The sequence below is a fragment of the Anas platyrhynchos genome, chromosome 3, assembly GCF_047663525.1.
Source record: "Anas platyrhynchos isolate ZD024472 breed Pekin duck chromosome 3, IASCAAS_PekinDuck_T2T, whole genome shotgun sequence".
Classification (NCBI taxonomy): domain Eukaryota; kingdom Metazoa; phylum Chordata; class Aves; order Anseriformes; family Anatidae; genus Anas; species Anas platyrhynchos.
The window spans coordinates 13,640,906-13,654,189 of NC_092589.1; the positions used below are offsets into that span (position 1 = coordinate 13,640,906).

At 44.2% G+C, this 13,284-nt stretch overlaps 1 protein-coding gene across 3 annotated transcripts in view; it reads left to right on the forward strand.

Moving 5' to 3' along the window:
• The window catches only part of WDPCP (WD repeat containing planar cell polarity effector), a 147,873-nt gene that overhangs the window by 127,994 nt on the left and 6,595 nt on the right, over positions 1-13,284 (forward strand). For all 3 annotated transcript variants that reach the window (XM_072035330.1, XM_072035329.1, XM_027453429.3), the window contains one exon: positions 5,993-6,119. In XM_072035330.1, the coding sequence (XP_071891431.1) occupies positions 5,993-6,119 (127 nt within the window). The remainder of the gene's footprint in view (positions 1-5,992; positions 6,120-13,284) is intronic.

Here is a 13,284-nt window from a genome sequence, read left to right on the forward strand (position 1 = left end):
GAATTGCTGCAATTCGTTATCTTGACAAATTAACTGGTCTGAGGCAATTCCTTTTTGAGAGAGATACAATTAGCTAACTCTTGAACTCTAGCCTTGCTCCAGTGCTGTGGCATAGCTATGCACCTGCTTGAAAAGTCCTGATAACGCAGCTGAGGCTTTTCCACCTGTAAATGTACTCCTGCACCAAGAGCCACCGCGTGGTGTGGCCTTGCCTTGCTGTCCTTGCGGTGCTCCCGTGCCCTCTGTAGATGATGCAGACCTCTCTTGTAAAGGACTCTGACCTCAGCCGATTGAAGAAAGGGCTGTATGAAGACCAAGGAGGTCTTGTTGAAGAGCACCTAGGGGATGGAGCTGCTTGCGACCCCTCAGTCCTTATTTACCAGGAGGAAGCTGGGTTAACATCAGGTATAGGAGCTGATGCTCCGGTTTCCCTCACCCTGGTTTCCCTCACCTCCTGTCCTGGAGGAGCAGCTCCTTTCTGCCTCTTCCTACCAAGCAATGTGTTCCCATCCTTCCTCCAGCCCTGTGTGTGCAGATGCAGTTATTATCCATCTCCCTGTACGAAGCAGCTCCTCCTGCCCTCAGCAGCAGCTCACCCTTGGGCATCATCTTCCTTGCACAAGCGCTCCCAGATGCTAAAAGATATCCCTTAACCATTCATCCAGGCCTTTTGGAAACTGTGTGGGCTAAAGCTGGCCAGCAGAAGGCTTGTGCCTGCCTGGAGCCTCTATGTATGGACTTAGTGGCTGGGAGGTTCCTTGAGCTCCTCTTTGAACTCCAAGCCTTCAGCATCCGAAACATTTAACCCTCAATTTCTTTTCCACTTTATCAGTTTGGCCAACTTCCAGCTGGCAGCATTTGCTTGCAGACTTCCATCCCGCGTCTCGTGCTTGCAGATGCCTCTCTGTCTCAATTAACCCCCCCTTTGAGATGGTTTTCTTCTCCCCTCAGCCGACCTCCCTCCCGCCTGGCCGGCACAGCCCCTTCCTGCTCCTGGAGGGCAGAAGCTGGGAGGGGAGAAGCTCGGTCCATGGGCTGGAGGTGCCAGGCAGAGGGTGTGCCTCACGGATGGGCGTCACGAGGAGCAGCCGAAGGAACACGCAAGCTCGGCAGCGCCTGCTTCGCCCGCTGTGGGTTGGGGCTTGCAGTGCCGGAGGCGTTTGTGCCTCCGTGGAGTCTCCAGAGCATCGTTTGTGAGAAATCAGGGCTTCCCTGAAAGCTTTCGCCGAGGTGCCTTGGAGCACGCACCCACATTTCCACTGCTGCAGCCTGCACCCCGAGCAATGGGGATATCTGTGCTCACCAGCAGCTTTTGCCCAGCTTTCCTCCAGAACTGGTGTTTCCAGAGAGTCACTTACAATGGGAAAAAAAAAAAAAAAAAAAAAAAAAAAAAAAAAGGAAAAAAGAAAAAAGAAAAAAGAAAGAAAAGGTCTAAAGTACCTCTTACCAAACAAAGCAAATGCCTAGTCACCAGGAATGTCCTCCCTCCTATGCCTGCTGTAATTACCCAACAATAGCAGCCTTGGGTTGCTGGGGCTGAGCCTTGGCACTCCGGCGTGTTCACATGCATCAGCAGCCGAGAGGAGAGCTGCTTGCCTGCTGCCAAGATTACGAGGCAAACTTCACATGGTTTGGGCAACCCGATAAAATCTAGAGGTGCGAGCTCTCGATTGCTGGGACACCAATCAAGCCTTTGAAGTGAAAGGGCCTGGAATCAGAGCAAATCCTCGGTTGTTCAGGCTCCTTCAGCTGGCGACCCATCACAGCTTGGTGCTACCACATCTGGATCATCCTGTAAGACACACCTTTTTTTTTTGTTTTAAATTAAATAACATTGGCACTGCTAGCGTAGTTCCTAAGGAACCTGACTACCTAGGCTCCAGGGAGACATAAAATGAGCTGTTCAGCCTATATAGTGGTTAACTTAATCTCGTGTATGATTCTAGCAGAGCAAATGAGTAGTAAAGATTGAAATCTCTGTCGGAGCTAGTGAAGACTTCGCATTTCCATTTGAAGAAAGTTTTAACGTCAGGTCTCACTGCAAGCTGCACGAGACTGCTGACTACCATACAACTGCCTAGCCCACCGAAAAAAAAATGTTTATAAATGTTAACTGCTTCTTTACTTTTATCACATAACTTTTATTTAAATTATTACGTTTCCTGGCACGCCCACTGAAACAGTTTTGCTGCTGCTAATGTGCCTAATATCCAACTAGTGAAATAATGACATGTTATGCTAGCATTAAGGGCTGCTTCTACTTAGTAGTGATTGAAGTGCCTTATCTTCTCAAGTATCAAATTGTTAAATTACAACACAAATGGGAGATATTCTGATTTAATATACCTTTTCCTGCTCTCTCAGCAGCAGCAGCTGTTCTCAGTGAGTTCTAAAAGTACTGGGAAAACAGTATTTCAACAGGGAATTTTTGTCAAATGAAGATATGTCAGCTCTGGAAATTAACTAAATAATTTAAAAAATAATCTAAAAGTGAGAAGCCATAGAAGGCTAGACCAAAACAAGCAGAGACATTAATATTTTTCCCACAAACAAAGCTGGTTGTTCTTAAGTGGTTTCTCTGCAGGAATTTGTTGAAACTAAACAATCTCAATAGATTCTGTTTATTTAGAAAGGCATTTTAGGAAAACAATTGTAGCCAGAAAAAAAAAAAAAAAAGAGAGAGAGAAAAGAGCTGACCCCACTCAAGTGAACAATGGAAGTTCCCATTACTTTCAGTACCTGAAGAATGCTACCCAATGGCTTCAGAAATACATGTATTTTAGAAAACCAGGGATAGAGTTAAGATGGAGCAACCTGTTAATGAGTGAGATCATGCTTAACCTGATGCCTTCTGTTGCAATTATTTTCCTTTAAAAAAAAAAAAAATCTAACTCACAAAAATGTGAGAACTGGATTTCAACATGCCAAAATAATGATAAAAAAATAGATAGAGAATTGCATCCATAATACAAGGAGATAAGAATTTATTTGCATGGAAATAACTATTCGTGTTAAAAAGTGAATTTTGTTTTAACACCTAAATAAAAAAAATAAAAAGTGTGATTGTTCAGGTTATTCCTAAACTAGAGTGTTTTACAGCACGCACCTTGCTTATCCATTTGTATTACTTCAGATCCTTGATTTGTTTCTTTCCAGAAAACCTACTATTTACTTCTTTTTCTTAGAAGTATGTCTGAAGTCGGCGTGGTTCACTGGGAGTTCATTGGGATATATTTGCAACTCCTGAAGCAAAAACCTGATATTTTATCTTTAGCAGGAGTTACATTTTTTGAACTTATTGAATTTTTCAAAGATCAGCATGAAGAGTTCTGATCAAATGCTTGCTTCAGCGTTTTAAAGGCTCCTTGTGTCCTCGTTGCCTAAGGAGGTCGTACATTACGATTGCTCTGTAAACATCAGATTGTGCAGAATTGGCTCTGCATACCATGCCGAGCACACAAAGAAGAAGTCAAATGGCTTATCTCTCACTTATCAACTAGTTTATTTTTCATGCCAAAAGAGGTTGTATTTTTACAAGAGCAGCTGCTGCTTTGTAAATAATTTAATGGCTTCTGTTAAGTAGAGCTGTCAGTTTTGCAAGCAATATTCAAAGACGATTTTCATTTTGCCATGGGATTGCATGTTTTATTTTTTTTATTTTTTTTTTTATCCCTGAAAGCCCAGTGGAGGAGACTGGAGAATGGAAAAAGCTCGTGATTTGCAGACACAGATCCAATAGAGAATAGACACAGTTAAATAGCAGCACATACATGAGCAGGGAAGGCATGAGATCTCATCACCCGCGTATCATGTTCAGAGAGTGTCCTGCTCGTTACAGCGCAGGAAAACTTTCAGTGGGCTTCTAAAGAAATGTGCTGGGCTCTTTCTGTCAGGTGTTAGATGGGGCCGTACATCAGCAAATTTTGGAAATGCAGAATGTGCATTGTGTGGTTGTGCTGGTATAATATCGATGGTGACAAATGCAATTTTGCAGATAAAGATTTTAGTGTGATACGATTCATATTATTGCATCTGATAAATGACTTTAATGATGATACCATGATAGCAAAACAATGATAGCAAAACAATGATAGCCAAAATACCAATTCTCAAGTTTTTAAAATACAAATTCAGATTCAAATCCCCAGATCATATCACGATAAGCAAGTACTAGGTTAGAATTAAAAGCAGAAAGTGTTTATTGTGCAATATGCCAAAGGAAGATGCCAGATAACCTGAGGTGACATTTGCGAGTCCTCCAAAGCCGGCACCAAGTCAGGTCTTCACCTCGCACTAATCTGATGTAAGGACCACCACCTCTGCCATGCTGTTGACAAAATTCTTCCCTTTTTTTTAGTTAAATGTGGGATACATTGTCCCTGGTATAGGAAGGACTGTATTTTTTCAACAGTGCTCCTTGCACATTTTTTTTTCCTGCCATAACAATTCTTACTGGGAATGCAGGTCGCTGTCCCTCAACAAAAATGTCCATTTCCTTGTGGCAAAATGCTCATATCAGATGTTTTTATGGCTTTGAACTGCTGGTGGCATCTGATCTTACCTACTGTCACACTACAAGTCTGCAGCCCTACACCCAGACAGAATACCTTAAGGTTACTAATATCAAACCCCTTCTTCTCTTGGCTGCTCACTGCAACAGGCTTCAAGAAGAGACCTTCAGAGGAACGTACTTTACTTGTCCCAGAGTTTCTTAGATGTAGAGCATTGCTCATATACATTTTTTCTTCCCTCCTTTCACCAAGGCCAGTTTATTATTCAAGGCAAGTCTATTATTTATTCATTGCAGCGTTATGTGCCTGCTTAGAGGTGTGTTGCCCCCTGACTGAGTTGGCTGTTTTCAGCAATTCCCTGCGTTATTCCACCTTTGGGAAACAGAAGCACAGAAAATATTGGTTACTGGAGAAAGCCCAGCCATTTGCCACACTTCACCCACTCTCACACCGCAGATGCAAATAATATCCAGGTAGCACAAAGACTAGAAATAGTCCGCAGAAATATGACGGTGTTAGCTCTTTAGGACCGAGAGATTTAGAAACACTTCCAAGTAGGTTTGCCCTCCTAAGCTGGTGAGCATCCTGGGTCTTTGGCCAAAATGTAAACTAGTGGTATAGCAACGCTCACAAGAGCATAATCTTCTCTGCGCTGCCCATGGTGTTGCCATGGGTATTGTGCAGATTAGCTTATAGGGGATCCAGGAAGGCAGAGAACAAGGGGAGAAAAACAGGATTCAAAGAGAAAAAAAGAAACGCAAAAGGGTCTGATGGTTTAAAGAAAAAAATCTTTTAAAGTCTGTATCTGTAACAGGATTTTTCCGTAATCCAAACTCTGCTACACTGGGGTTTGGTTATTTTATTTATTAATTTATTTTAAGAATTACATCTTGAGTATGCAGATCCTCCTCTCTATTTCCAAGCAGTTTGGACATTTTCAAACAATTTCCTTCCCCACAGGGCTCAGACTGGAACTTGGGAACGGGAGGCCTTCCCTTCACATATCTGAAGGCTTTGGGTCGTGATCGTTAACCAAAATATTTTGACAGAAAGATAAGGCAGGTTTTTATATTTGAAGGAAGGAGTTACACATGCAAGGGGGATTGGTCCAATGGATAAGATTTGGATCTGTGTGGCAACGGCAAAATACTCCCATGCAGCAGCCTTTGGCGGCCAGCTAGGCCTTCTGTAGTTAACAACTTAGGAGGCATTTCCTCCTTGCTAGCTAAAGCCAACACATACTCGCTTCCTTCTGAAAGCTCTTGTGCATGTTATTATTGCTGGTAGTTGGCTACTTGGCCTCCTTTTCAAAGGAGAAGAGTCGGGGTGAGAGCTGTGTAAGCGTGGAGTTTTCCACTGGATTTGATCCATTACAAGAAGCCGCTCTTGTCCTTATTGACACCTCAGGCGAACAGCTTGCAGCTTGCTTGGTACTTTCTCATTAAGTAAGCCTGATACCACAACTTGATCCGTCTTAACAGGACTTCTGGGGCAGTCAGAAGAAGAAGACACGCCACGCGAAGCTTGTGTTGACCGGCCTCCAGCTCATGGAGAGCACGACGTGCCCGCTCCTGGCCCGTCCACCAGCACACGGAGCTGCTCCCGCAGGTGAGCTCTCTTCTGCTTCCATCACTGGTGTCTCACAGGGCCTGGAAAGTCCTGTATTTCCATAACAGAACATGTAAAGGCGGGAGCAATGAACTAAAATGCTTTTTGAATGTGTGTTTTGATGTTCTGAACTTTCCTGACAACTCCATCCGTGTCTGATCGTAAGCGCGATAAAACATTAAGAGCTAGGCAGGAACCAAGACAAACCTGGAAGCTGGGAGGATGTGGGATGGACACAAAGCAATCTCCAGAGACATGGATAGTTTGCAGGTATTTCACATGCACCAGCACAACCATTTTTGAATTAAAACATTTGGGCAGACACAGCCTACTCTGATGAATATGCAGAAGAGAGAATGGGATGGAGCAATGGAACTGCTGTGCTCGGCAGGCACAGGTAGTGAGCAGCTCTTTTAAAAATCAAAAATTATCTTTACGTGGGTCTGTGATCTCACTGCTAGCCTGTGATCAAAATCCCTGGGATGATGATTCGAGAGTGCGCTTCTTCCAAAGTTGAATGAAACCTGGGACTTACCTACTAGGAGAGAAACAGTGGGCCTGGCCTCTGTTTATTCTAGAAGCACATAGATGCTTTTGTTGCTGATGAACAGCACAGCATCTTGCAACAGGTGGGAAATTATAATGAAACAGGTAGTCTGTAAAGGTTTAAAAAGCATTTTTTTCTATTTTTCTTGATTATTATTGACAGAAAAGAAACCATATTCCCAGGGATTATATAGATGCATTTATTTTCATTTTCTGTCCTTATTATATGTAGAAACACTTAATAAATCTAGTGTGAGTAAAACATTGAACATCCACATTGGCAAATCATCTTAAGTATTTGTGTGCAATTGTGCTGAATGCATTTTTGTGTGGGCAAGAATCACGTGTCTTTCTCCTTCTGGAAATCAGTGTATTGCCTAGTTTTCTTTCTTCTTTCACATGAAGAGACTGAGGTTTTTCAGTATTAGATAATATCCAGTATACCTTCTGCACACCACTGGTGAAATACGTTATAAGTAGTCTACTGTTTTTAGGATACAGAGTGCCATCTAAGGCTTTCAGAAAGACCTAATAAATTTGGATATGGAACCTGGTTTTAAAAATACAGTTCACAGCTATTCCATCTTAACTTTGAGGATGGAGACAGCACTGTAGTGATATGGGCAAATAAAGACAGCAAGGTTGTGCTGAAGATGGTATTTACTACAGAGGACTTCATAAGTGCCCTGGTGAAAGGAGTTCCTTAACCAGAGTCCTCAAGCGGCAGCTAATCCCACGACGCCTCTGATCCGAAGGTATAAACACGCTGTCCTCCATCAGCTTGCCTTTTCCCTCTTGGAGTTTGCTGTGACTCACACGTCCCTGGCAGTGCCACATCTGCCTTCCCTGGGCTTCTTGGGAGCAAGATGCTGGAGTTCAACTTTACTCCTACTCCCCAGCTTCCCAACTTGACCCGTGCCATCCCGGGTGGGTCACCAAAAGCTGCTGAGCCTCACGAGCAGCCCTTTGCAATCACCAGAGCTGCACAAACTGCTCGGATTTCCCAAGGCTCTTGTTTGCCTCCTGCCAAGCTGGTGAGTACAAAGAAAGCTTCCCACCCACGCGGCCAGCTCCTCCGCCTGCTCACACCTTCCCCCAGGAGAGCCCTGAGGTTTTGCTTGCCTCCTGTGGAGCTGTGGAATAAGACTTCTCGCAGCTCCCCGGGCTGGCTGCAGCCCCGTGAGGCCTGCCAATGCTAATTTGAGTTTTAAAGGCACTCCCTGTGACAACACGGACTGGCTGGGAAGGTCACCTGCTATGGCACAGGTGGCCCCAACAAACCTCTTTGCTGTGCTTATAAAACCACAAATGGTTACAGGCACATGACTGCGGCTTGTGTTCTGCCTCCAGTTCCACGCAGAAGGGAATTTATTTTATACGTCTGCTGCCCACTCTTCATGTGCAGAAATTTGTATAGAGTGGAAGGTCTCGAGTGATAGGAGCCTACAAAAAGAGGGACCTTCTCAGTTCTGCAGTCATTGCAATGGTTCATCTCTCTGGCCAAGATACTCCAGCATTGCTAGAGGTTTGGCTGCTTGATCTGAGCCACCAGGAGACAACATGGTTTATAATGGACGGATGGTTAAGCAGAACTTTACAAAATTTTCTTTAAATTGGTTCAGCATAGGAACCCAAAATTAAACCACATTTGCTTTCTGTTGCCTCAGTGAACTCACCTGAAAAATGGCATCAATAATGCCTTACCAAAATACAGTGAAGTTTGTGAAACCACAGCTGTAGAGTGCCTTGCAGCTGAGTGCCTTAGGAAGTGCACACCGGCATTATTATTCTAACTGATTTCTCACATCACAAATTCATATCTGACATTTCCACTGTCCACTTCTTCTCAGCCTCCAACCACTACCTGCAGTTTCTAAATCAATAACCAGGACACATTCCCCCTCCTGTAAAGGCCCTTCATTCTTCGTTAGCTTGGTCATTTTTTTTTGTATCGTTATTGACTTTCTCCATTTCTCATGCTGTTTAACGCTAGTCTTCAATGTTTATGTATTCTGCTCACCAGTGAGATAAATGCACATCCCGAATCATTTCCTATTTATTTCTCAATTCCTTCCCCTCAAGAAAAATAAAATAAAATAAAACAAATTCCATTTTTGTAATAGATTTACTACTGTTTTTCTCTGTTCCCTAATCCCACGCACCACACAGCCTCCTGTCTTGGCCAAGTCACTTCAGCCCTGCTCTGGATGTTTCACTATAGGCATTCTTGTTGATTTACCTCCTCAGCATCATTGACATCCATGAGACACCGTTTAGAAGGACTTGATTTGTGGTCTGGGGAGCAAAGTTAGTCTATAGCTTTATAGACTTTGCTTAATTCCCCTGCACACTGGTGTCCCATGATGTCCTAAAACAAATGTCCCTTCTGGGAATGGGACAAGATTCAGACTTGCTCCAAGTTTAGGGAGAGGAATTGTATTGCTGCTCTCACGCGGAGCCTTCCAGTGTTCACCAAAGCCAGTGGTTCATTTCTGTTGTCATCCTTCACAAGTCTCCACCGGGTCACAGACCTGGAGCTGAAGCAGATGAATCTGCTTCAAGAAGAGGATTGGTCTAGATGACCCCCAGAGGTCTCCTCCAACCTAAAAGGCCCTCTATTATTTGCAAGCTGAGCATCATTATTTAGTCATTGATCCTGCAATGAAACCCCCACAATCTCATCTTTTCACATAAAGCATAATTCTCACAAAGCCGATAGCACTGCTCACGTACACTTGGCATGCATGAACTCAAGTGTACATGACTGGAGCCCCAAGCTCTGCTGTCTTCTGCATAGCAGCAGTCCCCAAAGTGGTAAGACACCACAGCAAGACTTTGGGTGTTGAGCAAGAACAGTGCTTGATGGCTGCTCTTTCTTCTTTCCCAGCGTCTTCTTTCATCTGCCTTGGCTTTTTGTCATTGTAATAGCAAGACACATCCCAAACCATGAAATCAATTGACACATGACTGCGTTCCTAAAGCTACCACCCCTGTCTGACCCAGTTACTGCCCCAAGTCTGTATCTCACCCAGGTTTCTGGAAGCTCATCTCCAGCACATACCTCAATTTCTTCCCTTCCTGTATTTCAGCTTGGACAGCAGCTTTGTTTTGGGACAGCTGAGACGTTATCTCTTGAATTACACCTAGGCGAAGGCCCTGGGCGGTCTGTGGAGGCTAGCAGAAGACTTTCTATTTAACCTACTTAATAAACCTTGCTACTGACACCCTTCAGGGAGCATATGTGTATCAGAAGCCCAGTTTTCAGGCTGCTTGATTAACAAATCACTTCTATTAACTCTTAACATCATCATCTCCCTTCCGGCTCTGCCTAACAAGGAAAGCTGTAGCCTGGGCAGAAGCGGGAACAGAAAAGACCAGAATCAAAATGACTGCTAATAAAATAGTCTTGAGGGTTTATTTTGAGATCTTATTCTAAGCCAAGCCTAGCTGCTCATTTTACCTTAACAATCAGAGAGCAGAGAACTTAGTTTGAGACTCAAATAGGTTTTACAGACAACAGAGAAAATTGGAGTAACTCCATGACATTTTATGGAAGCAGCAGCAGCGTTGCTGTCAGTGGAGAGCTGTAATCAACTTTCTGAACAGTGCACACACACACGGAGTTATGGGCAATAAAGATTGCTGGACAATGCTACAGGTAGAGGCACTGAATTTACTGTGTGGCTTATTTCACTATATCACGAACAGTGGCCGAATATCAGCCTACAATGCACAGTCCAGTGAATAATTTTACAAGTCACAGGTCTTGTCGCTGGCTTATGTGTTTGCCATTGACCATTGCCACTCTGTCCTTCCCAATGGCAGATATTTTACAGTCTAGCAATTCTTGTTCTTCCTCATTATTATTTTTTTTTTCTATTTATGGAAGTGTTTGGACCAGCATAAGTCTTTAGAAGCCTGTAAATAATGAAAATATTTTTAAAATATGTGAATGGTGTTGTTCAGAGGACCCAGGTAGCTTACTGATCCTCTCCACGATGTGTTAGAGGAATTGATTGACTCCCTGGGGGCCAGCTTCTTTTGGACAAGTCACCTAGTGACTGCCTGTCACCGTGCCAGAGTCCAGCACCTAAGAGTCAACACAAAACTGAGGCTGTTCCTGCTCCTCTGCCATTGTTACTGGTAACCACAGCGTGGTTTTCTTCCCTGTCTGTGTTTCATTCTTTTCCTTTACCGTAATGCATGCTGGGTTTAAATATCTTGTGTTTATTTGTGGTGGCAGGCTGTGTGTGAAGCTGTTTCATCTTGTTATCCGTCTACTCCCTCCCCACCCCCATAGAACTCCTCCGATTTCAATTAGGTTCTTATTTTAATACAGATTAGGATAGAAGGCAGAAGTGTGTCTCATCGCAGTGATTTTTTGTCACAAAACTTTTGCTTCGTTTTTTCTGTACTGAAAAATAGACGTATTTCTACTCCTCCGCCAGGTTCCTACTCTAAGCTCAGAAGTGCGCTTGAGCCTGTAGCACCACCCAGCACGGCCTGCCACGGGTCCCCACACAATCCTGCAAGCTGCTGTCTCCATCCCAGCAATTTTCAGTTCCAAAGTAAATCTATGAGAGGCGAGCTGTGGGGAAGTGGTGATGGGGTGTAGGAAATTCGTCAGGGAAGTGGGATCCGGCAGCACGGCAGTGCTAATCCTGCCCCGTGTCTGCAGCCTCCCCTCGTTTTTTGCCTTTGCTCAGCCCCAATGAAGGCAACGGGAGTTTCACATGCATCAAGAACGTGACAGCAGGCAAACAGACGTGGGGCACTGGGCAAATTAATTGGTTAGTGTGCATACAGCACCTTGAAATTAAAAAATTAACTCTTATTAGCCAGTACGAACGTACTCGAGGTGCATCGAGGTGTGCTGTATGGCCTCTTGATTCCAGACAAAGGTCCTCTTGATTAAATTAGATTGCGAGCGTGTTGCCACATTAGCTCACTTGAAGAAAGAAAAGTTTGAAAAAGCAATTTGGCTTCGTCACATGAGCGGCGCGTAGACTTAATGGAAATTTTTCCAGCATTCACAAAACAAAGCAAAATCAATAAAATGTCTGCCAACTGTTCCACTGAAAACATTCTATAATCTATAGCGCCGAGAATCCCAAGCCAAGATAAACCACCATCGCTGTCAGAAAATACTGACAATTATTTTACGTTGATTCAATTTGGCCCAGCCCCGACTGACCTTGTTTATTCATCTCAGTCTCTTAATTCATATTAACTTGGCATCCGAACGGGACATGTGGCATGTGGGCTGAAGACCCATTTCTGTATCTTAGACTCAGATAAACGTAGCGCGTTGAGTACTTCCAGTGCCTTGAGCTCTTAGGTAGATTTATATGCATTAGACAGAACTGGTTAAGTTCCTTTTATCCCCGCTGGGCTTTTCGCGTCTGTTGACTGTAAAACTAGAAGCTCGGTAGAAGTAACATCTTCTTCTAAGCCTTCGGATAGACATGAAATCCTCCCAGCACTGGTCAATTTTAAAGACACATCCAAAGAGGATGGACGGCTTTAAGCTCTTTTAAAACACAAAAATAGAAGGGTTATGGCAATTTGGCAGCCAAAAAAGCAATTTACGGGTCTCGGCAGAATCCGAGGCTGTGTGTAAGAAAGCTGATCAAGATACTACAGAGGAGATAATGGGGTCGAAGAGCAGAAGAATCCCTCCGTTTTTGCAGCCGGCATAATCTGGTCTCCAACGAAGTTTCTTAGTTTCTTTCGCAGAACCAATAAAGCTTAGCACGACGGCAGAGGTGCATTACTGCAGCTTAAACACGGCTCGGGAAAGCTGATGAGGAGCGTCGCTTTTAGTGGCTTGACAGATGCCCAGCTGCTTGCATAGCTATCGCCCGACGGGTAGGGGGAAGACAAAGAGATGGAGAAAATCTGAGCTTTTTCTTTAATTATTTACGTTCTTGTCACTAGTAAAGGGCTTTTTGTGCCGGGGATGTATTGTTTGCGCTATCAAAGCCCAGCGAGATTTCACACTGTGGCAGGTGACAAATCGGGTGCCACATGAAAGCGCTCACATTTTCCTTCTCACAACTTTCCCGTCGTATTTCAAAGCCACCTTTGAGGACCTGCAGCCTTGAAAAACAAGGAAACAACACACAGTGCAAGCGCACCCCTACGTATGGTAGCATGACAAACACGACACAGAGGGGGAAATCCACCCAAACAAGGGCCAAGGGCTCTCCAGTTGCTCTGGCTCAAGAGGTTCACTTTATTTTCTCTGCTCAGGTGATCTCTGCTGAAGGCAGAGCTCCCCTGGACTTCACCAGACGTTTGAAGGCAGCGGGATGAACAACAAGCAGGCAAGGCAGGACGGCCTCCAGATTTCCAGTTCCACTGCTTTGGGAATGGATTGCCTTTCCGTGTGCTTACCCAAGCAGAGATTAATGATGCGTGAAGAAAATGAAACTAGAGACATAAATAAATACATACATAAATAAGTCCATCCTCATTTTGTATGGCACAGTGCTGGTGTGTTCCTCCCTGCAGCTCCTCTGCAACGTGGATTTCAGTGCATTTTGGCCGGGTGGGACAGTCCTGGAGTGACTGCGAGGCCAAGCAAATGCTGCTGGTGATGCTCGATCAGCAGACCAAC